Source organism: Canis lupus, chromosome 20 (genome assembly GCF_003254725.2).
Source record: "Canis lupus dingo isolate Sandy chromosome 20, ASM325472v2, whole genome shotgun sequence".
NCBI classification, from domain to species: Eukaryota; Metazoa; Chordata; class Mammalia; order Carnivora; family Canidae; genus Canis; species Canis lupus.
In genome coordinates this window covers 22,859,385-22,885,946 of record NC_064262.1, presented here as the reverse complement: position 1 = coordinate 22,885,946, position 26,562 = coordinate 22,859,385, and the positions used below count along the sequence as shown (strand labels likewise).

Sequence of the window (26,562 nt, the reverse complement as noted above, 5' to 3'; positions counted from 1 at the left end):
TGCGGCGGGACGGCCTCGCCCCCTCCTGCCCTCGGCGAGCCCTGTCAGCGGCTGGCCATGACCCCGGCCGTCTCCCCCGACCGGGCCCGGGAGGTTGCGCTCAGCCCTTCCCGCACAGCTGAGAGGGGAAGGCCCGGCCTGCGCATGCGCCGGCCTCGTCCACGTCCACAGCCACCAAATCCGGGAGCCCAGAGTTCCGTCAACGGACGGAAGAGCGGGCGGGACGTGACGTCACATCCGGGACCCGAGGATTGCCATTAGTTACGGAGAACGCGGAACTGCTGCTGGGGAGGCCGGTGCCAGGCGTAGCGCGCAAACATCCGGCCGCCGGGGCCGCGGTGGAGCCCTCCGGGAGGCTCCTTCCTAGAAACTGGCTCACGCACGGAGAGCTGACGCCTTGCCAGCAAGAGTTGCGAACGGAGGCAGTTTGGCCTCGCCTATTAGCGCTTTGTCTCAAATATTTAATCAGTCCGGTGTTAACGTGGCCTTCAGGAGGAACCCTGGCCTGGGCTTGGGTTTGCCTCAAAATACCGGGCGTTGTATAAAAGGCCAGATCCAACCCGCCTGATGACGTAAGTAAAAAGGCGTCCTCCGCAGCGTGTGAAAAGTCGGAACTAGGGTACAGAATGGCACCTCTTGACGGTGCAGCGCCACTCTCGGCCTCAGTCGAAACTAACCTGAGGAGACTCCACTGTTCCCGCGTTCGTGTGTTCGTGCACACTATTTACAGTACAGCTTTTCCTGCACTCACTCTTCAAACACTTCGCCAGATGAGAAATATCAGGCTGGTGACCTTCCGAATCTGGTCAGTAGCTATGGAATCTGGACTCCACAGCATTGCACGCAAAATTCTGTCAACATTTAAAGCTGGATTCTGTACAAAAATCCAGACTTCCACGTGCTTTTGAACTATATGGATACGAACATGGCACAGATTGTTGAGGTCGTTGCCTCTTTGGGCAAATAATTTTCACCATTTGCCACAAACCCCACTAATCTTATTAAACCTCATTATACCTCCCTGCTGTGATAATTTACATTAACCTGCCTGCCTCCTACACTTCTGTATTTTACCTCAGTGTAAGCAACTATGCCATAAAGGAATTATTTTCCTATAAAACAAAATCAGGGGGATCCCTGGGTGGCTCAGCGGTTTGGCGCCTGCCTTTGGCCCAGGGCGCGATCCTGAAGTTCTGGGATGGAGTCCCGCGGCGGGCTCCGGGCATGGAGCCTGCTTCTCCCTCTGCCTGTGTCTCTGCCTCTCTTTCTCTGTCTATCATGAATAAATAAATAAAATATTTAAATATTAAAAAAAATAAAATCAGATTTAAACTCTTAAGTTATAATCGTCCAATAATTTCACCTAACCAGTAAAAATTTTCATGTTGAAACTCTTTAAACTTAGTATTATACACAAGTAGATTACCCTTGAAGTATTAAGCTGTTTCTTAAGCTTAAATAAATAGACTGAGGAGGAGGCTGGGAGCAGACTGAGATCAACAGATCCCTGTTCCAAGATCCTAATACACAGTTTTGGGTAAATGATACAAGCTTTCTAAAACCTTTGACTTTCGGATGGAGAGGCTATCACCTCACACGGTGACTTTGAGAGTTATTAGAGCACCTGTATAAAGGAGGTGTAAATGTTAGTTGCTTCATGTTCAAAAATTCAAACTGAATCTGTAATTTTGTAAATAAAGCAATTATTTTTCCTCATATGACTTTATAATGAAACATAAGTTTGGAGCAAAAAAGAATAATAAATAAAAATTTAACCCAGTGACACGTAATCACAAGGTTTCTGAATAGAAAACTGCCACCCAAGTCAAAAACTAAACATGTTCCCACAGAGATACTAAAACTCAACTTTTCAAAACTTACACTTAATTTTAAGGCTTATTTTTTTACAGGGGAAAAAAGGCACTTTAAGAGACCTTAATATAAGAAGATTCTATTTCATTACATTATTATGGTAAAGCAAATTCAATCAGGAGGTATTTATTATGGCAAAAGTATTAATTCAGGTACCACAAAAGTTTTGTATTAGTAATCCTACTACACATTTAAAAATTATTCCTGTATTACTATGCAACTATACTTATCCTTAATATACTTAAAAAAAATTTTCACTGAGAAAAGTAGACAATATATGATTTTATTAATAAATAGTGTGAAAGCATCAGTGATAACTGAACATTAAATTCTTTTAAACATTCAAGTCTTGGCTTTAATATTGTGCATATTGGCCTCTATGGCACTACAAGTAAACATGAAAATAGTTCCCATTTTCATGCACAGGTATTCAGCTATAACACCATTTACAAATTATTATGGACAAGGTAACCTTTGCAATAATTAATATTCATTTGGACAACTACAACTAAATGAATATTAAATCAAGCAAGAAATAGGCTATGTTTAAATACGCTCTAGATGTCAGGGTGTAATACTCAATGTTATTTAAAACTTAATTTTCCTTTTTTCTTTAAAGGGACATCTTTGAAAACTGAGGAATGCATTCTTTGACCAAAGGAACAAAATTCAGACGCAAAAGAGTGCTCGCCTCCTCCTTTGAAAGAAGCAATATATTTGCTCATTATCTTTCTCTCCAGGCATCATTTCCCATACTGTTAATGAAAATGTTTACAAGTACCAACCCTAAAATTCTGTCTTCAAGGGTAAGTTATAAATTTTAAAAAGAGTGGTTCATTATATAAAAAAAGTCAAAAGTCCAGCAACACTAATGCTAAAAATGACATTAAATTTCTTAGCATCCACATAATATAATATTTCCGTGAGTCTTCTATTATGTGCAGATTTATTTTCCTTAAGAAGTAAAATGAAGCTTGAATAGTACAGTCTGTGGTGTGGTGACATCAGCAACTGCCAGTTCTTGCCCATCAACGAGTCCCAGTTCTAAAACAGAGAAAAGTATAATTAACCCAAGCAAAAAAATCTCAACAAAATGCACAATGCACACAAACTGCACAGTTTTATGTCTAGATAAACATCAAAATCCAGTTCTCCTTAATCAAGGTAATATTAAGTTTGATTTCTTAGAGATTTTTAAACATTCTGCTAAAAGAGCAATTCTGTTATTGTTTCTCAAGACATAATTACAATGCTATCACCATTTAAAGGCATTAAAACGAACCTAGAATAAGCATTTTTTACTTTTACCAAGAGGAAAAAAGAAAAGAAGAAATTGATTAGTAAAATACTCATTTAAAATACCTTTCAATGTCTTGGAGAGATTTGGCCTTGTTCGTTCTTCAATAGAGGTTACTGACTAGAAAACAAAATTATTTTAATGTAAAGCACATAAAATGAATTTAAACTTGTAATATAATTTTGTGGGAAAAAAACATCCAAAAAACAAAAAACAACCAACACTGATTACCTGTAAGTAAAGTGTTCTATTTTTTCCCTCTAATGTGGCTGTGATGGCTGGAGATTTCATCTGCCTAAATATAATTATGAGCAGGGAAACAAACAAAATTAAAGATCACTTTTTAAAAAAACAATTCTAGTTTTTAAAGCTTTAAAATCACAAAAGTATTTCTACAACAAAACAAATGTCCGAAACACTTACAGAGAAGCACTATTGGTTAAATAATCCAAAACCTCCTGCAGTTTAGCGGATGGAGAGAACTGAATATTTTGAGGAAGCTGGCTACAAGCTGGGCAGTTTTCCTGCATATATAAAACATAACAGATCACAGAGGCATATGAACCAATAATACTTTATAATGATCAAATGAAAATCAACTTGTTTTGTAATTATGCATATTTCCTATGAACAAATTTTTATGCTCTAAAATCTCCTAAATTATTTTTCTACATAGTATTTATTTCGGGCTATACTGCAAAAGATACACAGTGAGTAGGGTTCTAAAAGTTAGAAAATACTTAGGATGTGGGCAATTTCATTCATATCTCTAACCAGTAATTAGTATGTAAAAATCTAAGTGTAAATGATGGAAAAAAGTTTTCATTACTATAATACTAACCTTTCTCTCTGCTTCAAATGTGTATGTGTACAGTCCATCTACGTCATTGAAAACCAAGTAATTATTAAGTGGAATATATGCACTGCAATGAAAAATGGTTCATCTTTATATAATTGAGCCAAGCAAAAGATCAATTTACATACACCTTAAAAAATGAAATCCATTATTACCTTGTAGCTATTTTAAAAACCTCAGTGGCACACACAGCTGAAGAGGGGAAGAAAATAAAGGTGCTTCAACTTGATGCAATTCAGACATTTAAAATTTCAAGTTTTTCAAAGTTACAAATCGGAACAGATAAACTGATGATAAAGAATATACTTTAAAAAAAAAACTGAGAAAGTAACAAATTTTATATTTCTTTTGTATAACCCAAGTAACAGAGTTACATGCTTTCCTTCCTCTTCTTCAGATTAATGAGCAACCTGTTACATTGAAAAAAGGGAAAGGCATTAAAATGTCCCCTACTGCAGAGCATTTTTATCTATGACATAATGTAAGACCAAATATACACAGATCCAACAGCTTATTCTTTTTTGGACAGCTTAATTACAACACCCAAGAAGATATCAGATTCTTGGAATGCCAGTTTTCTGAAACCAAGTAGCTGCAGGAATGTTAATTTAGATAGTGAATCAAAAACCAAAGGAAAGGGAAACCAAAGTTAAGTGGTGGCCATTTTTCCTTACCTGCAATGACTGCATTTGTGGAAGCTACTGCAGGAATGATACGTTTTACTACTCCTGAAAAAATATATTGATTAAAATATGGTCATTTCTTTTAAAAAATAGGTACCTTAGACAATCTGATTTTTTTTGTTTTTTTTTAGACAAAATGATTATTAAATATCATTTTCCACAACCTGATTTCTCAGGCTTTCAAGTCAGAAAACAGACTGAAATTTAACAATGAAATGATCTTCTTTCACATTCCCATCATTTTGATGTATTTTCAGAATCTTAAAGTACAGTAGCAAAGAAAACTCTTCACTAAGCTTCAAATAAAGATGAGACAATATAATAATAGCTAACAGTTAGAATGTTTATTATGTTCCAGGCACTGTATAAAGATTAAAAAAGATAGGACAGAATTTTCATTACATCCTTGTTAGTCTCATTACTCTGATTTTAAAAATAAGGAAAATGAAATTGAGACAAATTAATATCCACAGTTATATATCTAGTAAGTGACAGAAGTGGCATATGAATCTACATATGCCCCAAAGTGCATAATCTTAACTGAAACAATATGCTATACTCCGTGAGGTGTGAATAAAGTATAGAGTAAGAACTAACTGTTCCTCATATAATAGTTCTAGCCATTTGATTCCTCCAAATTTTCAACAATCAGAAAGCCTGCCCTTGTCTCCTCATTTCACTCTATAACATGGTCTACACAAAGTATTAATATACTTCTTTATTTCTACTTCACTTCTTCCATATTAGTATTCACAGAATAGGAATGATGACAGCCTGACCTTACACCATTTTTTTTTAAAGTAAAACATAAATATTCCTTAACTATATTTGAGTTGTTCATTTTAGAAAACAAAAACTTCAGAAAAAAGTAGCCATGTTATCTTGGGGTGTGAGGGAGCACTTAAAGATATGTCCCCAAGGCTTCAGGTATAGGCAGGTTTCAAAAACTTCAGAAAAAAGCCAAATAATCTAAGAAGACATGAAAAGAAGACAGTGATAAAGTTTGGAAAGCTATTTTAAAATGTTAATTCTGACCATATGATTACATATCATTTCAGAGAAGGGGAAATTAGGAGGAGCTTAACTTCATGATGGTTAAACTGGAAGTTCTGCAGTGAACCACATAGAGCAAGATATACTGAAAGGAAGAAGAGGTAGTATAAGAGACATTGCCCAATAAAAGCCAAAAATGATAAAGAGTCCCCTTGTCCCCTACCCTTAAAAAAACTGGACTTCACTTTCAATTTTGCTTCTCTACTCCTTGTCAAGGCTCTCAATCATCAGGTTCAAAAGTACAAACCAATACTTGCTAAAAAGTATGAAAAGATAAGTGAGACTACATATTGAAATGACTTTATACTTCCTGATCAGGACCAACTGAGATCATTTAATTCAGTTACTACCTGTGCACTATATGTCCAACAATGTTCTAGGTGTTGTGCAGAGTGCCAGTTAAAAAAAAAAAATTTGCTCTTAATAAGCTTTCCTTCTGCTAAGGGAGATAACAAGCAAGTAAATAACAAAATTTCAAATACTGAAGAGTACTATGAAGAAAGTAAAACAAGGTATATGATAGAGTTGGCAATGATGGAGGCAGTCCATCAGGGTAGATAATCAGGGAAGACCTCCTCTGGGAGATGGTAATTTGAGCTGAAATCTAAAACCATAAGAAAGACCCAGCCATGTAATGACTTGGGGAAACAGTATTTCTGTAAATAGTAAAGGCAAAGGCCCCAGGGCAACAATGTATGAGACTATGCCTATGAAATAATCTTTGCATAGAAAAATGAGGCTACCATTATTTCTGAGAAATTATAAAAACATCAATAGTGAATGGCTCAGAAGTCATTTTCAGTTGAATGATCAAATAAACTGGTTAACTTCACACCTGAGCGATAAGCAGCCAGCCTTAATGGGATCCAAGGAAGAACATTCCTGGCTTAAGAATCAGGAATATTAAAGCTCCAAGGCAGGAATGAGTTTGGTGTGTTCAAGAACACAGCAGGTCAGAATAGGAGGAATACAGAAAGCAACAAGGAGTGTGTAAGAACAGAATTTTTAAAAGACATCACCAGAACATCAGTAAATATGAGGAAATAATCACAGAAGAGAAACAGCACATTTTCAAAAAGAAGACAAAGTTTTATTTCTGGTGAAGTTAGTGATGAACTTGGGACAAAACTCTAGAAAGATGAATTGAGTACCTAGATTAGGAAGCAGTGATCATTAGATTAAGCATTATGATTGTTCACTGAGACAAGTCATGTTGGATTCTGGTATTGTAACTAGTAATTTGGCAACCCAGGGAAATGTGGAAGTAGTACATCTAGGCTTCAGGAGAGCAGTTGGAGAGGCACGTGGGTGGTTCAGTGGTTGAGCCTTTGACTCAGGTCGTGATCTGGGGGTTCTGGGATTGAGTCCCGCATCAGGCTCCCAATGGGAAGCCCACTTCTGCCTGTGTATATCTCTGCTTCTCTATGTGTCTCATGAATAAATAAACAAAGTCTTAAGAAAAAAAAAAAAGAGCAGTTGGAAAGGTCTTTTCTGACCTCCTTGTGAACAAGACAAAAAAAGAAGAAGTGCTCTAGAAGGCCTGGTAGGGAGAATGAGATAAACGGAAAAGGGTGACCAGAAGAAGTAGGATTCAAATGTCTGTTATCAGCCAGTTCAGTCTTATTAAAATTTTTAACTAATTATTTGGAAAAGAAATAAAAGGATATAAAGAAAGAAAACGGCAGGTTTAAAAATAAACTTGTAAAGACCTATACTTGAATATAAAAAAACAAAACTACCACCCTAAAAAACTGCCAAACATTTTATTGGGAAAATAGGGCTTAGCAACTGCATATTAAGAAAACTTCCAGATTTTAGTGGACAGTGACCTTAAAGAATCAGAAGTATAGCATCAACATAATCAACAAGCAAAAAATCCTGCTCTCCTCTAAGACTGCATCAATTATTAGAAGTCTATTGTAAAATCAATCCTAGCATGCTGAATTCTAGCTTAGATAAGAAAAATATGGATAACTGAAAAATAGTTAGAAAAATAAAAAAAGAAAATCAAACAGGATGGGAACTTAATGTCAGCCAAGATGTAAAAGGGTTAAAGGAACTAGAAAGGTTGATGACAGTGATTTGGAGGGAATGTGATTACTGTTCTGTATATGCTGGTTTTGTTTGTTTTTATTTTTAAGATTTTATTTATTCATTAGAGACACAGAGAGAGGGGCAAAGACACAGACAGAGGGAGAAGCAGGCTCCATGAAGGGAGCACGATGCAGGACTCGATCCCGGGACTCCAGGATCATGCCCTGAGCCAAAGGCAGACAGATGCTCAACTGCTGAGCCACCCAGGCATCCCCTGTTCTATATATATTAAAGGCTATTACTTAAAAGGGAATTTGATTTATTTATGGTGTACCCTGGGACAATTCTCAGACCAAACTGAAGATGGAGACTTCTGTTCAATATACAAAATAAACTGTCTTAACAGTCTTATCCAAATGTGAAATAGATCGCCTTAGGAGGTGACACCTTCCTCTTAGTGAAAGATAAAATGAGTGGTTCAACTTAGATGATTTAGGGCCTCTTCCAATTCTAGTAAGATTCAGTGACTTTTATTAAATTCCTTCTAGCTCGGGTTCCTGAGTGCCTCAGTAGTTAAGCGTCTGACTCTTGGTTTTGCTCAGATTATGATCTCAGGATTGTGAGACTGAGCCCCACATTGGGCTCAGCACAGAGTCTGCTTGAGACCCTTTCCCACTCTACTCCTTGCACATGCTTTCTCTCTCTCAAATAAATGAATAAATAAAATCTTAAAAAAAAAAATTCCTCCTAGCTAAGAAGTAATATGAATTCTGTCAAACTCTGTTTCCTCCAACCAAATTTAGAACACCTGGAAACTATCATTTCCTTACCTTGACTGAACCTCGAATGGCTGGTACTATCTGAAATCACTTATCCATTATTTCCTTCAGAGTTCCCAACCCCTGAAATGGGATTATCCCAAGGTTGTAATTCATGACAATTCACTAATTTACCTTGAGTGAGTCTATAGGTAACACCTCTAATATTATATTGTGATGCTCTCTCAAGAGACTTTTGGAAAATCCACTGAATATGATCAGGATCATCTCCATCTAATGGAACTCCTTCTGTTAGAAAAAACAAAGAGAATAGGACAGAAACATGTAAACTTAAATCAGCTTGTCTTTTAATACAATTATATAAATGAATAATATAAATATTCATCTCACGTAATTCCAGATTATGAAATTCAGTTTATTACCTCCAAAAGGCTGCTCCTTAGGCCACTGCAGTATCCTTACATACTCAATACAGTGTTCTGGTAGCCTGGGCATAGATGCAATGGTGCACATGGGAAAATTAACCTAAAACCATAGTTTGCCTTTTTAGTGGATTTTACACAATGAATTATTTTAAAATGCAACTTCTAGTTAAGACTTTGTAAATGTAGGTAGTAGGTTATAATTCATTTTAGCTTTCCACTTATAAAAACAAAACATTTTATACCACTAATAATGTTTCTAAAATTAAAAAGAGCATCTGAGTCACTTGACTTACATTCATATAGGAATGTAGGTTTGCCCTATATTTAAGGTTATAATTCATTTTAGCTTTCCACTTATAAAAACAAAACATTTTATACCACTAATAATGTTTCTAAAATTAAAAAGAGCATCTGAGTCACTTGACTTACATTCATATAGGAATGTAGGTTTGCCCTATATTTACAGGGTATATAAATTTAAGCTTTGTTAGATCATGAGATGTTTGAATAAGTTCTCAAATATGAGCATTTTATTATGTTTATATGATGTTTATAGCTGAAGGTATAAAATCAAAGCAAAAGCAAATTCACAGAGTTAAATCAATTCCAAGTAAATACTAAAAGAAATATTTTTATTTATGAATCAATATTCTAACTATTCCTTAAACTGGGTATGTAGCTTAAAGGGCCCCATCTTTGGAAGGATCATTCTCATGCCTAGTATCTTTATCTCCCTGAAACGTTCACAGGCAAAAACCAAAGAAAACAGATTATAACTAAATCCCAACATATAACTTTTTAATTGCTCCCTTGATCCCGTCTCTCCAAATGAAAAAATTAATACAAATGAATTGAGAACAGAATATCAGTACCACAATCTTCAGTTCCTATCTTTCCATAAACAGAGCAGAATTTCATATTTTATCTTTCTTCTTAGAATGATTTTTAAAAAACTGTTTACCCTTCATTAAAAATCCTAAATATTGGGATGCCTGGGTGGCTCAGCGGTTTAGCGACTGCCTTCGGCTCAGGGTGTGATCCTGGAGACCCGGGTTCAAGTCTCGCATCGGGCTCCCTGCATGGAGCCTGCTTCTCCCTCTGCCTATGCCTCTGCCTCTCTCTCTCTGTGTCTTTCATGAATGAATAAATAAAGTTAAATAAAATAAAAAAATTTTTAAATCCTAAATGTTGACTAGACTTAATAATTAATCCTAACTCTGCCCCAAGAGACTATAAAATAAATACAGGTGCTTTTCTGATTACCTGTGGAGGATACAGTTCTAGTGTGCATTCAATACAGGCAGTCATTCCAGGCAGAATCACCCGGGCATTTCCTTTAAAGCCTTCTGTCCCCCCATCTATCAAAGGGACAATGGAGCTTGGATCTAATACACCATCTTCATAATTTAGAAGAGATATCTAGGAGAATTATTTAAAGGTAGGAAAGGGGAGTAAGAATTCAAAAAAAAAAAAAAAAAGAACATGCTGTCAAGTAATTCCATAAATCAATCGCAATACTGAGTACTAGATTATCAAATCATGGGATTAGGATACTAGCAATTTATATTCTCACCTGAAAATTAATAACTGGCAATAAACAATGATAAACCTCTACTTAGTTGAAAATTAAACTCTGATTTGTCAAAAACATGACATGGTACTCTAATTTTTGGTATGTTAAGAGCATCAGCAAGAATTTCAAAGAAACATAACAACACTAAAATTTTTACCAGCATGCCATTTATCCATCTTCTGGCTATGATAGAGTCCAGTCCACACACAATTATATGAAATTCTACGGAAGAAAAAGCTAGTTTTTAAAAATGCCATTGCACAAAATAATTCACATTTTAGGAAACAAACAAAAAAACCCCACCTTTTATTATAACACACAGCTCCTCATGCTTGAGTAACCTTACTCAAGACAACATATAAAAATTCAGCTAATGATATAGCTAAGAATTAAAACAGTGGCATGCTCTGCTCAGTCAACCTTACTGAAAAGCAAACACCAAGAGCTGATAACAAATGAAGAAATACCCTTCAAATAGCTAGCAGCTAAAATATAGTAAGAATTTAGTGAGAAGTGAATTTAAAGTAGACAACTTACGTCGATAGAAAGTATCATTAAAATCCTGAATCTTGTTGAAATGTCTGCTTATAAGTAAAGGAATTTAGCTGCTAAGTTTTTAATTTATAAAGAGATTTAACAATGTCAGAAGGAACAAATTAAAAATGTACATAACAAGAAATGAAGTCATCAATGTTCAAAGCAGTGGAAATCAGGGAATGTGACAAAATGAATACAACCCTAATTTGTCACAAAACCTTTTTTAAATACTTCTTGCCTATTTAGAGTAGTTTCTCTCATCCCTGAACCCTGATATTATGTCTTTGTTATACTCTCTACTCTGCTTCAGTTTTTATATAAAACCATACATCCTGGGAAGCAGACTGTGTGTCCTCAAACATTAGCATCAAGCACAGAGGCAATAATGCATTTTAGTGAAGGAAACAAGCATATTACAGTTCCCATTTGGGAAGAGGACTGCAAGACTCAGAATACGAATTAACACTTTGAACACCTTAAATTTATACAAGGTTATATATCAAATATTTTCAATTAAAAATAAGAGTTACTGCTGCAAAGCTAATAAAAACAAAAAAAAAACACATGTTCCCAATAGCTTTTTCGGGTACAAATATGATTGGTTATTTTGGAGGTGAGGGGAGGTAGGAGTTCTTTTTTCCTCTCTGTTTTCCAAGTCTCTCTTTTTACTTTACCAAACCTAATCAGCAGTCTTTCCTTCCCTGCCTGAAGGCTGCAAAGAAAACTCCATTCAAAAATAGCTGTGAGTGTAAATCAATCACAGAACTTAATATTTTAACAGCACATGTGTACAAAAAAATTTTTAATTTTTCCAATGGAGCAATTTTCTGTTTAATTATATACTTCTCTAAAATTATAATAAATAGTCCATTATACATTTTTTAAAAACCAAAATGGAGAAAAGAGGGACAATATAAAATACTCTTGTCCTAGATTTTTTATTCTGGTCTACAAACAAAACTATAATAAATTCAATTCTCGCCCTCAACCATTCAGGCCTCTTTTCCTTTTTAAAGGAAAGCAAGAGGCATAAGCTGCAGCTAGAACAGGTAGATCAAGAGAACCAGAGCAAACAGGGGAATAGCAATAGGGGAACCCAGGAGCCATACCAAGAAATCCTATGTCCTAGATTTCTATAAAATACCCAAAGTCCACAGACCTAACTTTTAAAATATGCACATTCTTCTTTATCTTTCTTCCAATAGGCCTGTATTTGCCTTTTTAAACTTTTTATTTTGAAATAATATAGACCTACAGAAAGTTGCAAAGCTAGTAGAAAGTGGTTCCATGTGTATTTCATCCAGTCTCTCCCAATGGTTACATATCACAGGACTATAAAATCAAAATCACAAATACAACATTGATAAAATAAGTATGTATAGTTCCGTGATTTATTTTTTTTTTTACGATTTTATTTATTTATTCATGAGAGACAGAGAGAAAGGAAGAGACATAGGCAGAGGGAGTAGTAGGCTCCCTGCAGGAACTCGATGCGGGACTCAATCCCCAGACCTGGGAACACACCGACTGAAGGGCAGATGCTCAATCCCCTGAACCACCCAGGCGTCCCGTAGTTCTGTGATTTAAACACTTGTGTAGGGGCACCTGGATGGCTCAGCAGCTGAGCATTTGCCTTTGGCTCAGGTCACCATCCCAGGGTCCTGGGATCAAGTACCACATTGGGCTCCTCACAGGGAGCCCGCTTCTCCCTCTGCCTATGTCTCTGCCTCCTCTATGTCTCTCATGAATAAATAAAATCTTAAAATAAATAAATAAACACGTGTAGATTTTTGTAACCACCATAAAGTTACGCAACTTTCCATCACAGCAAAGCTCTTCCTCCTGCTACCCCTTTATTCACACCTCTCTGGCCCACAATGCCTAATCCCTGGCAATCATTAATTTGTTCTCTCTTTATAATTTCCTCATTTGAAGAATGTTACATAAATGGAAACATACAACATATGACCTTTTGAGACTATCATTTTTCATTAAGCATGTCTTTGATATCTCCCCAACTTGCTGCATGTTTAGTTAATTCCTTTTTATTGCTCAGCATTACTCCACAGTATGGCTGTACTACAGCTTAATAATTCACCTATTGACAGATGTTTGGGTTGTTCCCAGTTTTTGGTTAATGCAAATAAAGACACTATGAACATTCAAGAACAAGTTTTACACAGACCTAAGTATCTGTTTCTCTGGGGTAACCCCCAGGAATGAAATTACTGAATTGTATGGAAAAGTGTATATTCAGGTTTTTATAAAACAGCCTATTTTCCAGATGGCTATACACCATTTTGCATTTCCCACCAGCAATGTAGGAGTGATCTAGTTGTTCTGTAGCTTTACCAGCATTGGAGGTTACTATTACTTTAGCTGTTAGAAGTATGTAGTAATATTTCATTGTGGTTGTAATTTAGATTTCTCTTATAGCTAGTGACGATGAACACCTTCTCAGGTGCTTTTTGCTATCTTCTTTAGTGAAATGTCCTTTCACATTTTCAGTACATTTCCTAATTGCATTGTTTTTTCATTGCTGAATTTTGTGAATTCTTTATTTATTCTGGATGAATCCTCTGTCAGATACCTACTTCATAATTATACCCCATTCTAATCATTGTATCTCATTCTCTTAACAGGGCCCTTCACAAAACAAAGTTTTTAATTTTGATAGAGTTCAATTCATCAATTTTTTTCTTGTATGGATCACACTTTTTTGATGTAGTCTAAGGACTCTTCACCAAGCCATATATCACAAAGATTTTCTCCTACACTGTCATCTAAAGTTTTACTGTTTTACATTTTATATTAAACCTACAATGCATTTTAAGTTAATTTTTGCAATTTTGAGGTTTGAGTTGGGATTCATATTTTTGCCTCCAGTGGCTCCACCACAATTTGTTGAAGAAATTATCCTTTCTTCCATTGAACTGTTTTTGCCATTTCGTCAAACATCAATATTTGCCTGCAGCTATTTCTGGTTTCTTTGTTCTACTGATGTGTCTCTCTGCTAACACCACATGGTCCTGATATTGTAGCTATAGTAAGTCTTGAAATTATACAGCGATTCCTCCCACTTTATTCTTTATCAGATTTGTTTTAGATATTCCTTCACCTTTCCATAAATTTTAGGACAATTTTGTATCAACAAAAAGTTCTGCAGGGATTTTAATAGAAATTGTATTAAACTTGTATACAAATCTAGGGAGACATGACATCCTTACTATGTCAAATCGCCCAATTCTTGAACAGAGCATCTTTACATTTATTTAGACCTTCTTTGATTTCCTTCATCAGTACTTTGTAGTATTCAGCATACAGGTCTTATACTTATTTTATAGATTAACAGTTAAGTATTCCCCCGCCCTTTTTTTGAGTGATTGTAAATGGCACTCATTTTATTTTAAATTTCACTTTCGGGATCCCTGGGTGGCGCAGCGGTTTAGCGCCTGCCTTTGGCCTAGGGCGTGATCCTGGAGACCCGGGATCGAGTTCCACATCAGGCTCCCGGTGCATGGAGCCTGCTTCTCCCTCTGCCTGTGTCTCTGCCTCTCTCTCTCTCTCTATGTGACTATCATAAATAAAGAATAATTAAAAATTTTTAAAAAATAAAAAGTAAATTTCACTTTCCACATTTTCACTCCAAGTACACAAATACAATTGAATTTTCTATGTTTATTTTGAATCCTGTGGCATTTCCCAAATAGCAAATCTCACTTTCTGAATTTCTATAAAACACTGAAAGTTATCCAGATCTGAAGAACACTCCTTTTTTAAAACACATTTTTTTGAAAAATAAATTTACTCTGACACATTTTCCACTTGGTTAATATATGTTGACTGTCTATTCAGTCTGCAACTGTAAGGAGACACAGATTAACTACAGCCAGATAAGGAATTTACAGTCTAACAGAAGAGCTATGCAATCAAACTGAAAGTAAGGGCAATAATGCAAAATAACTGCACTGGCCGTAAATGCTTAATTTAAAAATTGGGCAAAAAAATATTTATATAACCTTAAAAAAAAAAAAAAGGACTGGAAGGAATATAAAGCAAAATGTCATCAGTAGAAACCTCAGTAATAAGCTTACTGCTGATTTTTTTTTTTTTTTTGCTTATCTGTATTTTCTATGTTAAATACTTCTTTTATAATAAAACACAAAGCTTTAGAAAGTTAAGTAACTTTTTTGTCAAAAGGATACGGAACTACATTGCAATTAGGAACTCTGTCATTTAGAAATTCTGCAGCAACTTCAGCCTTAGGTCTTCCAACATCTTTAGGCCTATGGGAAAAATTATATTTAAATTATCATTCATGATATAAATCTAGATGATCTATATAATTTACTTTCAAACATAAAAAATATCCACAGTGAGCTTATTTAGAGGATATTTAGAAGGAATACTTTTATCTAAATGTTGATGAGTAATTAGTAATTCAACATCAAATGTCAACATTTGCTGATGTTCTAAATTAAGTATTTACAAGTACTGACAAGTATTTCTTAAATGAAAATATAAATGGTGCTTCCCCCTCCCCCCAATGGAAAGCATAATGATGGCATGTTTCCTGGCCACTTCTCATTGTGGCATTTCCCAATGTAAAAAATTATCCCACACCCAAAGCCTTCCAAATCTACCCTGAACCCTAGAACCTCAAGGTGTTACCATGGAGGTTTTGGCTGAAATATACACACGATTCATTCTAGGGATATAAGAGCCTTCGTTTATCTCTTCTTCCCACATGTGCAGATTAAATAGTAAATTTTATGTCCCAAACAAAGCCATAAGCATGTTTCTGAAGAAAAAATAATCCTGAAGGCATTATCTAAAATTGCAAATGTTGCCAACATTCTAAAGAAACTAAAAACAGAAGGCCTCAAAAGATCACTCCTAGATAAGAACCACAGCTATAGACAGAAGAGGACACAAAGAATTCTCTCTTCTAATCTCAGTACAAATGGTATTTTCTTTCATAGTATTTCCTCATCCTCCTCACAGAAGTAAATCATTCCCTCACACATACATAGTGCTTCATTACTACTTTTTCACAACATATTTTTCATTAGATACAGAGATCTGTTATACCCCCTAGACTGAACACCTGGAATAAAGTGACCATATTCTTATCTCTTTGTATTCCTTCATATATAAGCATAGAATACTTTAAAAATAAATGAAAACATTTTTAAAAATCAATGTCCCTAATAAAAATTATTTTTACTTAAAATTGGAATTTTAAAGAAAAATCATTTAACAGGTCATTTTTCTTCTAGCCAATGAAGCAGTCTGCTTCTCTTGATTGAAAACTTCTGTTAAGAGTTTTATTCTTTGTCCTATAACTAGGCTCTAGTTATAAATCAAGGAACCTGATTTCAGTACTGCATTCAACTACACCGGACAGAGCTCTTTTGGTAAAGCGGATAAAGGAAACTTTCAAGATTCTTTAATGTTGTGAATTGTATGTGTTCCTACAGTAGATCCCAGATAAAAAATTCCTGGACGGTTTCTGTGGAAACTGCTAATTTGCCTTTCCAGAATTAGGGGATCAGATTGTTCCACCTAAAAACTACACTTTGAACAAAAAGGACTTTTACAAATATCATCTTTGCAAAACACCTTGGCCTAATTGCTTAATCTTGAAAACAAGTACCTACCCTAAGGGCTACTCTGAGATTATAGGAAATACAGATAAAGACTTTAGAAAGTATTTACTGCAACCTAAGCACTCAACAAATGTTAACTATCATTGTGATTTTCAATCATTATTTTAGCTACAAACTAAAGGGCATGCCCTATTATCAATAACCAACCAATTCAGGGATCCCTGGGTGGCACAGCGGTTTAGCGCCTGCCTTTGGCCCAGGGCGCGATCCTGGAGACCCGGGATCGAATCCCATGTCAGGCTCCCGGTGCATGGAGCTTGCTTCTCCCTCTGCCTATGTCTCTGCCTCTCTTTCTCTCTCTGTGTGACTATCATAAAAAAAAAAAAATTAAAAAAAAAAAAATAACCAACCAATTCAGTGTTATCTTTGTTAGAGCATTCATATACTAAAAATGTGTCAGGATCCACAGTTTTCTGTAGAGAAGGGTAATTTCAAAGGTTCAAAAAATAAATAAACAAAAAGATAAAGCCTAAACATTAAACAGAGTTTACATTGCAATTACAACACTTCCTTAACTTGACTTTGTTTAAACCATTCTTCAACCTCTTTAATATCTTCCAGAAAAAAAGGTTTCATGCCTATCCAAAAATTTAAATTTACTTCCTCTGTTAACCTAACCTTATACTGCATACCTACGAGCACTTTCTGCCAATAATCTAATCACTAGAAAGAAAAATAAAAAGTCCTTATCTCTCCATTCCTGTAATTCTTTGACATTTATATCCGAGCTAGTCAAATCTTTACACGCTACATACTAAAATTCACTAATGAACCTCTCCTCAGGTCTGCATACATGGCCTACTTCCAGTTTTTTTTTTTTTTTTTTTTTTTTTTTTTTTGGGACCTACTTCCAGTTTTTAAAGTCATTTCTAGCAATCCATTCCTAGATGCTTTCTGTATTTCATGTTTGTTTAAGGTAATTTTCCCTTTGGGGATGCCTGGGTACCTCATTGGTTAAGTGTCTGCCTTCAGCTCAGGGTGTGATTCTGGAGACCCAGGATCAAATCCTGCATCGGGCTCCCTGCATAGAGCCTGCTTCTCCTCTCTCTACCTGTCTCTCTCTCTCTCTCTCTCTCTCTGTCTCTTGTAAATAAATAAAATCCTTTTTAAAAAAGGTAATTATCCCTTTGTTCCATTTCAACCGCTCCTGGATTTTCTCTCCTTAATTGTTCATTTTCTTTATCTTCATAGAAGAAACTTCAAACTCTGTCACAACTTCATTCCCCCAGAGATACCATACAATTCTTGGCTCATAAGTCCCCACCAATGTATCTCACTAGTGCCTAATAGTCTAGCTACTATTCTCTTATGAAATTAACAGGAGGAAAAGAGCCCTGTTCTATGTCTTCAGAGCACAATCACCCCCAAATCACATAAACCATTTGGAAATCTCTTTAAAAAAAAATCACGAATTTGTTTATAAAACTAGTTTCACCAGGGTGTCCAAAATTTTCTTGCAAAATTTTACCTAAAAAGGGAGTGGTGATTATTTAAAAAATAAAATTAGTTAGCCCTCTCATAGTTTTTACAAATTATGAAACTACAGTGTACTCAAGTTCAAGTAATTATCAGAATTTTAAACTAAGATCTTAAAACTTACCTAAATAAAAACTGCCTATTTAGATTGGAAACATCTATAGTGTCCATGTCTATAACATGAATCTGTCTAAAACCAGACAAGGCCTGTGGGAATAAAAAAAAACAATTAAGCAGAAGTTTCCACACATTTGAAATGTTAAGACTTGTTTTCAAGGTAGTCCTAAACTTATAAATGCTCAATAATAAATTCCACATAATTGTATTCAATGGTTAAAAAGTCTTACAAGGTATATAAAATTCAAGGTTCTTGTAAAGGTCAAAAATCTGTAACTACTTAAATAGTCTATAACCAAAAGAAAACAACTCAAAATTTCTACAGTTTTATCATCCCGTAAACACATTTGTAAAGTTTGTTGCTTTGCTGCTGCCGCCAGATATTTTAATTTTACAAGTCTTACTAATTAACTGAATTTGCTATTCTTTTTCAGAATATTGTTAAAAAGCAATTCCTATAAGCTTTATCTTAGTTTAAGTAACATTAAGTATATCACAATTCAGAAATAACTATTAGATGGTGTATATTATCAACACACATATGTACATAGCACATGTAAAAGGAATATACTAAAAGTATTGAGTCAATAACAAGCAGTCAAAAAAGCTAGGAAAAAGCAACAAACTTGCTTCTGAGCAGTACAACCACTCTTCAAATTTACCAGCAGAAGCAAAAGATTGGAAAAAAACAAGTCTCAATAATTAATCATGCTTTTCTGGTCTTGGTCAGTTAAATAGTCAAATTAAATTAGTTGTCAATAATTTCCCTACTTTTCGGCCCCTCCTTATAGCAACAGAACCTTGAGTTGTCCATACTTGCTTTCTCATAGTCCTGTCTCGCACTAAATAAGCTTTCCCTCCCACCACTCCATGGAAAACTGCACTCGTCAAGGTCACCAGAGATTTGTATGTTACTACTTCCAATGACAATTTTCGGTCTCTCTGATCGTACCTCCCTGAAGCATCTGGCAGAAAATGGATCAATTCCTCCTCTTTAAAATACATTCTTCAGGGATCCCTGGGTGGCTCAGCGGTTTAGCGCCTGCCTTTGGCCCAGGGCGTGATCTTGGAGTCCTGGCATCGAGTCCCACATATGGCTCCCTGCATGGAGCCTGCTTCTCCCTCTGCCTGTGTCTCTGCTTCTCTCTCTGTGTGTCTCTCATGAATAAATAAAATCTTTAAAAAAATAAATAAATACATTCTTCACTTGGTCACTACACTCATGAGAAATCTAAATATTAAAAACTGGCCTTAGGAGTTAGGAGTTTTCCTCCTACTTTACTGTAGGAGTTTTCCTCCTACTTGCCAGAATTTGGAGTGCCTTTGTGCTCAGTTCTGGTTAGTGCGTGTGACCTCAAGTAAGATAGTGACATCTAACAGGTATCTCAAACTTCAGTTTCCAAAACCAAACTCAACCATCCGTGCTCACCACCACTAAATCTCTTCTTTTCCCAGTGTCTCCCACTTCGATGAATGCTAACCCCATCATTCCAGTTGCTCAGGGGAAAAACGTTGTTGGGTCATCCTTGGCTCCTCTCTTTCTCTCATGCCCAACAACTAATCCACTAGCAAATCCTGTTGACTCCAACCTCAAAACCTATCCCTCATCTGACTGCCTCTCACCACCTTCAATGCCACCATCTTGCTTCAAGTCATTGCCACCTCTTGGCCCAGGTGACTGCAACAACCTTCTGACCAGCCTCTCTGCTTCCTGCTCTCTTCTTGAGTCTTTTCTCTGTACATCAGGCACAGTGAACCAGGTTAAATGTCAGATCAAATCAACTCACATGCTTAAATCTCTCCAATGACTTCCTGACTCGGAGTAAAAGGTAAAGTCCTTACAGTAGCCTCTAAAGCCCTTTGCAATATTCACTGAGTCCTTCCATCTCCTATCACCTCTCGATATCCTGTGGGAAACTGATCCACTTCTGTTTTAGCTATAAAAATGACCTCCTTGCTGTCCTAGAACAGAAAAGTCATGCTCCCACTTCACATATTTTGCACCTGATGTACCCTCTGCCTAGTATATTCTTACTCACCTCTCTGCTCAAATAGCATCTTTTTTCCCACCAGGCTATGTATCTTCCATTCTTCCTTTCCCCATAGCATTTATTACTGTCTGACATACCATGTATTTTACTTGTCCTTTTCCTTTTGTAAGCCCCACAAACAGAAACACCTGTCAGTATATTTCAATGCTGTGTCTTTAGCTTTCAAAATGGTGCCTGGTATATAGGGAGAAGAGGTTTTATAACTATTTGCTCAGTCAATATTAATGTCATATTCTTTTTTTAGAATAAACTTTGGTGGCGCTTGGGTGGCTCAGTCAGTCAAGCATCTGCCTTCAGCTCAGGTCATGATCCTGGAGTCCCAGGATAGAGTGCCATGTCAGGCTTCATGCTCATGGGGTAGTCTGCTTGTCCCTCTCCCTCTGCCCCTCTGCTGTGTTTCAATCTCTCTCTCTCTCTCTCTCTCTAAAATAAAAAAAAATAGGGCAGCCCTGGTGGTGCAGCGGTTTAGTGCTGCCTGCAGCCCAGGGTGTGATCCTGGGGACCCTGGATCGAGTCCCACATCAGGCTCTCTGCATGGAGCCTGCTTCTCCCTCTGCCTGTGTCTCTGCCTCTCTCTCTGTGTCTCTATGAATAAATAAATAAAATCTTAAAAAAATAATAATAATAAAATAAATAAAATAAAATAAAATAATAAAAAATCTTAAAAAAAATGAGCCTTTGGAGGACTTATAGTAAATTTTAAAAACCATGTATGTCTCTTATGTATTTATGTCTGAAATAAATTAACAAGTGGTAATAGAAAAGCTTTAGTTTTCTTTTAAGACATTACAATGCAATAAATAACAAAGCCATTCCTAAAGTTGCATGATGACTATTTCTCAGATCTAATCTCCAATTAATTTACATTTAAAATTACTATAAATCACATTTGCAGGTAACAGCTTCATAACAGAAAAGGTTAAGCATTAGGGGATTTTTACATAGAATGCCTACCAAAATCACTACCCATCCTCTATAAATCTTTCCCTTCTAGAACTCTTTGATACTATGTTTTTATGTTTGACAAAGTACTGTCATTCTGGCACCCCATCACATAGTATATCATACATAATGCTATTTATTTTGTGTAATACTTGTCTCTCCAATGAAATTTCAAATTCATTAAGGACATAGACCAAGATGTCCTATAATCCCTTCAGAACTGAACACATCAGTAAGTACCAAGAAGCACATTAAGTTTCTGCAATTTCACTAGGAGTGACATTAGTGTTTTCTAAGCAAAATGAATGTAGCTGTTTACATTCGAAATATAGCCCCTAGGTCAACTTTTTAGGTTCCTCATCTAAGTATGTGACCTGATTCATTGCCTAAGGTTTGCTCTAGGATTTCCAACTTTCTACATACCAATGAGAAGGCTGACATACTAACACCTTTAAAACAATTCCTCTCCTATCCATTTCATATTAAATAAACCCATAAACCCTTATAAAAAGCTATTTGTAGGGACGCCTGGGTACCTCAGCTGTTGAGCGTGCCTTTGGCTTAGGGTGTGATCCCAGAGTCAGGGATCAAGTCCCACATTGGTCTCCCTGCAGGGAGCCTGCTTCTCCCTCTGCCTGTGTCTCTGCCTCTCTCTCCCTGTGTCTCTCATGAATAAATAAAATCTTAAAAAAAAAAAAAAAAGCTATTTGTGGTTATGAGAAGTCAGTGAAACTATTAAGTCACATATTGATTTCAAACCAGTAAACAGAAACAGCTTCTCTAAAGAGTACCCCCTCTTAAGATGATATTTAGCTAAAAAAAAAAGACCCCCCAAAAAAGAAAAGTTTAGCTATCCCAAATTTTATGTTTCATTAAGTCATGTAATGACCTAATGGTTCAGTAAAAAAGAACACTTGACTAAGAATTAATGACCTGGATTAGGTTCCAGGCACATGACTATACAGAAAACTTTAGGCAATCATTTAACATCTCTAAACCTCAGTATCTCCCTCTATATAAAATGAGACAATACCCTATCCACTTCTTCTGTTTGAGAAACAGAAGAAATAATTCTTTGAAATGACATGTTAAAATATGAATGACCAGTTTTGTTATTTATGTCACTGAAATTAATGACTGCTGTGCAAGAGGAAGCACAAAAAAGATCAGAAGAAAACAGAAGAATTTTCTATCAATGACTTTATAGTTGAGGACTTTAGAGTATAAAAAGTTCCACAGTTATATGATTATTTTAATTACTATCTTGAATTTGACCTGCTAGATTTATCAAACAATGGCTCACAGGAAAAAAGGTTAACAATCATCACAAAGAAATTTCCTAGTAATAGAAAAGAAAAAGAAAAAGGTTTAATTATCACAAGGAGGAAAAACAATACATTGTATACACACACACACACATATATATTACCAGATTTTTCAGGAGCTCACATCCTAAGCCGCCAGCTCCAATGACTAGAACTTTACATGTATCTAACAAAAATTGGAGAGACTGTAAAGAATGAAAAGGCATATTAAAATCTGCTTGATAATAACTATAAGTACTACCAATAAAGGCGTAGGCCATAAAACAGTTTCTGATGTTTCCATGAAAAATGCAATTGAGGATAAAGAGCAGACTTTGTATTTAATATATTATTTTAAATTTATAAACAAGGTAGAACCAGGAATTCTGTAATCTAATGATTTCAGAGGGTTCCAATTTTAAGGTTTTTAAATTGACTTTTTATGAAATTAAAAGGTTATTTCTAACAAGAAAAACTACATACCTAGTTAATTAAGATTTATCTTTTTTCTAAACTTGGAAAGTAAGTTTTGGAAAGCATCAAATTTATTTACTTCGATTTTCTAAAAAGAGAAAACTGTAAAATCCTTAAGAACAGAGGCTCAAGCATTGCACAAGGTGTTTAAAAGTCTTAAAAATGTAAGAATAATAATTGTTGCTTTTCAACACAGTGAATGAAATTTACAAAACAAAAGAGGATAGGAAGAAAAAAACCCAGGTAAGTCTCTTAGAAAATTGTACATCAGTAGAAATATAATTTAAAACAATAATTTAACAGCAGTATCTTAAAGTATCAGGACAAAAAAAAAAAGAATTCAGAAGCACAAAAAAAATATGGTGAAAAAAAAATATGGTGGCGTATCCAAAGAAACACAAATACTTTCGATTCTGTCCAAGATTAAACGAGAGAAAAGTTATACTGAATGAATGAAAGAATGAAACCCAAAGTCTGTACCTTAATTTTAGGAGTAGCATAATACCGCTATTTCAAAACACTATCTTTATAAACACAAAAGACATAAAAATTTACTATAAAGAATGTATTTTCTACCTTGCAGTAAAAACCAAGTTGCATCTAATTGAACATTTGCCTTATGTCAAACACTACCAGTCCAAAATTCTATTCCTCTATTATATAGCAGTTACATAATTTTTAACATGCAATTAATTATTTTCAATTCTAGGAAAATATGCTCATTTCAACTAAATTTCAAAATTTAAGCAAGCACATCTATATTTCTATCAAATTTAATTTCTCATAGTAGGGCTAAAAAGGGGAATGTATCTCAAGTCATTTTAAACTGTAATTTTGTGAAGTATAACTTAGAATCTTAAATGAGATTATGAAGTTATTTTACTGTTGAGAATTTTCAACATACTATATGAGAAATGTGAAAATAAGGACTCAAATATCTGTCATTCAAATAAAATCAGTTGCAAATATTCAATTTAGTATTTCAAAGTAACTTAGACAATTGTTACTAGTTTTATTAAAGAGCAAACTAAAAAGAAAGCATTTTATTATTTTTGAAACATAAAACTATTAGAGGAGTTATTTAAAAATAAATGTTTCTCACTTCAGTGCTCGGTTCGAAATCAGGGTGTGTGAAGGGTCCAGATCGCTCGAGGAACTTCTTTACATGGTTCCAGCGACCTTCCCAGTCTCCAGTGTCCCCACACCCACCATCAACAGCCATTCTGCACAGAACACAGTAAATTCAGCTGCAAAGATCAGTAGGAAAAAGCCACACCTACAACTATTATGGTTTCCCCAAATGAAAAAGTAACCACACCAGACCTGCTCAAATAAAAAGGGAAATATCAATGTGGTTATCCTTATGCTTTTAACTTTTCTCTTGGTTATTATTTAATTTATTTAAAGTTAAGAACTGCACGTGTTTGATGAAATAAATCAGTCTACATGTTTCTGGGATCCTAAAGCACCCCAAGATCAAACTTGGGATATAATTGGTCAATTGGTGAGAAATGGGCTTTTCTACATTTGTAATTTATAAAAGATCACCGTAAACTTCCTCAGTTTGTTCCATCAATACACTTAGATCAGGAAAAGAAAAGAAAAAAAAAAAAAAAAAAAAAACCTCCACTTTCAGAATTGTGATGCTTCAAATCTAACTCATGTGTCCTTTCCAAGTTTGAAAGATGTGACTTATTTTTGATGAGAGCCTTTATCCATTTTTCCCTGAAAAAATGGTCCCATTTTTCAAAAAAGAATGTATTAACACTATGAGGTACTGTTTCCACTCAACACAAAAAAAGTCTGGGGTTACAATTAGTCTACAGATAGGGATTACCATCTAAAAACTTTTTAGAATAAGGAGGGACTCTTCTAACAAAGTACAAAAATGTATTTTCTAACAAATTGTATTTTCTACTCTAGGCAAGATTTATGTTTGGTTGTAATTATCTTTAATTTTCAAATTTCCTGTAATCCCAGTTTCTACCTCTAAATGTTATCTGTAATATCCAATTCTTACAGAAGGGACAAATAAGTACACTGCCTAACAATAAAGACCATAGCATTTCATGTCAGGCTGGGTCCGGCTCCACAACATTGTGACCTTGACCAGACTTCCTAACAGCTATAAACCTTATTTATAGGTTGTTGGTAGCTACTTGGTAAGGTCAGGACAAGGATAAAGAGATAATCCACATTGAGGCCGTAGTATAATACCGGGCATATAGTCTGCATTCGAACCTTTACTGTCATTTTAAGCAAAAGTGGGAAGGAAATGAAAGGTGGGAAGGAATGTGAAGTTAAGCTCGTCATTCCAATCCTTTTGCAACTGAAATCAAACTTTTTGAGGAAGCTACGTAAAGACTTTAAAGCACTGCTACTGGGAACTGGCACAGAAATTAGTAACTCACCACACCCACTGCAAGAGTACCTGCTTCCCCTCCCATGTAGGGAGACGAAAAATTATGTGGCGTGGGCCAGGTTGGAAAACACTGTCTCACCAGCACAAAACTGAGCATCTGATTAAAAAAAAAAAAAAAATAGGGTGTGTAATAAATGGAGAAAATAAGCTCTTTGGAGTCAACATTCTTAAGGTAAGAGCCAATTATTTTGCAAGAAAATGATTGAAGTGCTTAGTACAATACCTCACACATAAAGTTCTCATAAAAAGTTTGCAATTAATACTACTGTCTCAGTGTTTACGAAAGGCCAAAAAAAACGTCCTAGTGTCCGTTGCACGTGTTTTAAGACCGCCTTTTCACAAGGTCACGGCTATGGCAATTTGGGGTGGAGGAGGGGGTGGGGCGCAAGGGTCCTTCCGCAAGCCTCTGGGTCAAGGAGCACCCGGCCGGCCGGTGCAGGGCCTGCTGCGGTGGACCCCGGCCCGGCGCCCGCCCGAGAGGGACGAGGAGCGGCCCGCCGGGCCCCTGGGGCTCCGGGATGGGGGTCAGGGGATGAGGCCGCGCGGCCTGCGCTCCGGGTGCCCCCCTCCCAGCCCCCCGGGCCCGCTGCGGCTGGTCCCCTAGGCCTGGGGTGGGGGGAGGCGGGGGTCCCCGGAGAGGGCCCCGGCCTCCCGGCAGCACTAACTTCTCAGCCAGCAGCTCCTCTATTCTCCTTCTTTTCTTCTCCCTAAAAGAAAGAGAGAATAAAAGAAGGGTCAGCATCACGCTACACATTGGGCGCCGCGAGGGGATGGGGGGCGAGGGGACGGGGCGGGGGGTGGGGGGGGACCCCGGGTGGCGGCGGCGACCGCCCAGCGCCGCGCTCTCTCACAGCCCAGCCCGGCCCCGCACGCCTGCAGAGCCCGAGTACTTACGGCTCCTCGCCATCCGCCATATTGTTCTCCGCCTCTTCCCAGGTGCCTCCACGGCGGGCGGGGCGGAGGGGCGGGGCCGGCTGGGAGAGCCGGAAAGGGGCGGG

The 26,562-nt window shown here is 36.3% G+C and overlaps 1 protein-coding gene and 1 long non-coding RNA gene across 4 annotated transcripts; one reads left to right on the top strand and one right to left on the bottom strand.

Moving 5' to 3' along the window:
- Window positions 1–216: 216 nt before the first annotated feature.
- LOC118351726 (uncharacterized) lies at window positions 217–23,394 on the top strand. Its single transcript, XR_004807640.2, has 3 exons — window positions 217–572; window positions 2,492–2,678; window positions 23,339–23,394. It is a non-coding gene; the product is annotated as an uncharacterized LOC118351726 (long non-coding RNA).
- Window positions 2,140–26,562, bottom strand: UBA3 (ubiquitin like modifier activating enzyme 3). Of its 3 annotated transcripts, none has more exons than XM_025456535.2 (18): window positions 26,459–26,562; window positions 26,230–26,271; window positions 24,245–24,365; window positions 22,794–22,874; window positions 18,379–18,461; window positions 15,315–15,395; window positions 11,110–11,153; window positions 10,730–10,794; window positions 10,263–10,418; window positions 8,997–9,099; window positions 8,749–8,862; window positions 4,700–4,753; window positions 4,181–4,217; window positions 4,011–4,092; window positions 3,593–3,693; window positions 3,401–3,464; window positions 3,235–3,289; window positions 2,140–2,916 (listed from the first exon to the last, which is right to left on the bottom strand). In XM_025456535.2, exons 1-18 carry the CDS (start codon window positions 26,476–26,478, stop codon window positions 2,828–2,830), a joined length of 1,392 nt encoding a protein of 463 aa, XP_025312320.1. In that variant the 5' UTR covers window positions 26,479–26,562; the 3' UTR covers window positions 2,140–2,827. The 3 variants fall into 3 exon arrangements, with proteins under 3 accessions (XP_025312320.1, XP_025312322.1, XP_025312321.1); XM_025456537.3 differs by lacking the exon at window positions 26,459–26,562 and adding an exon at window positions 25,574–25,661; XM_025456536.3 differs by lacking the exon at window positions 26,230–26,271 and having other exon boundaries at window positions 26,459–26,555.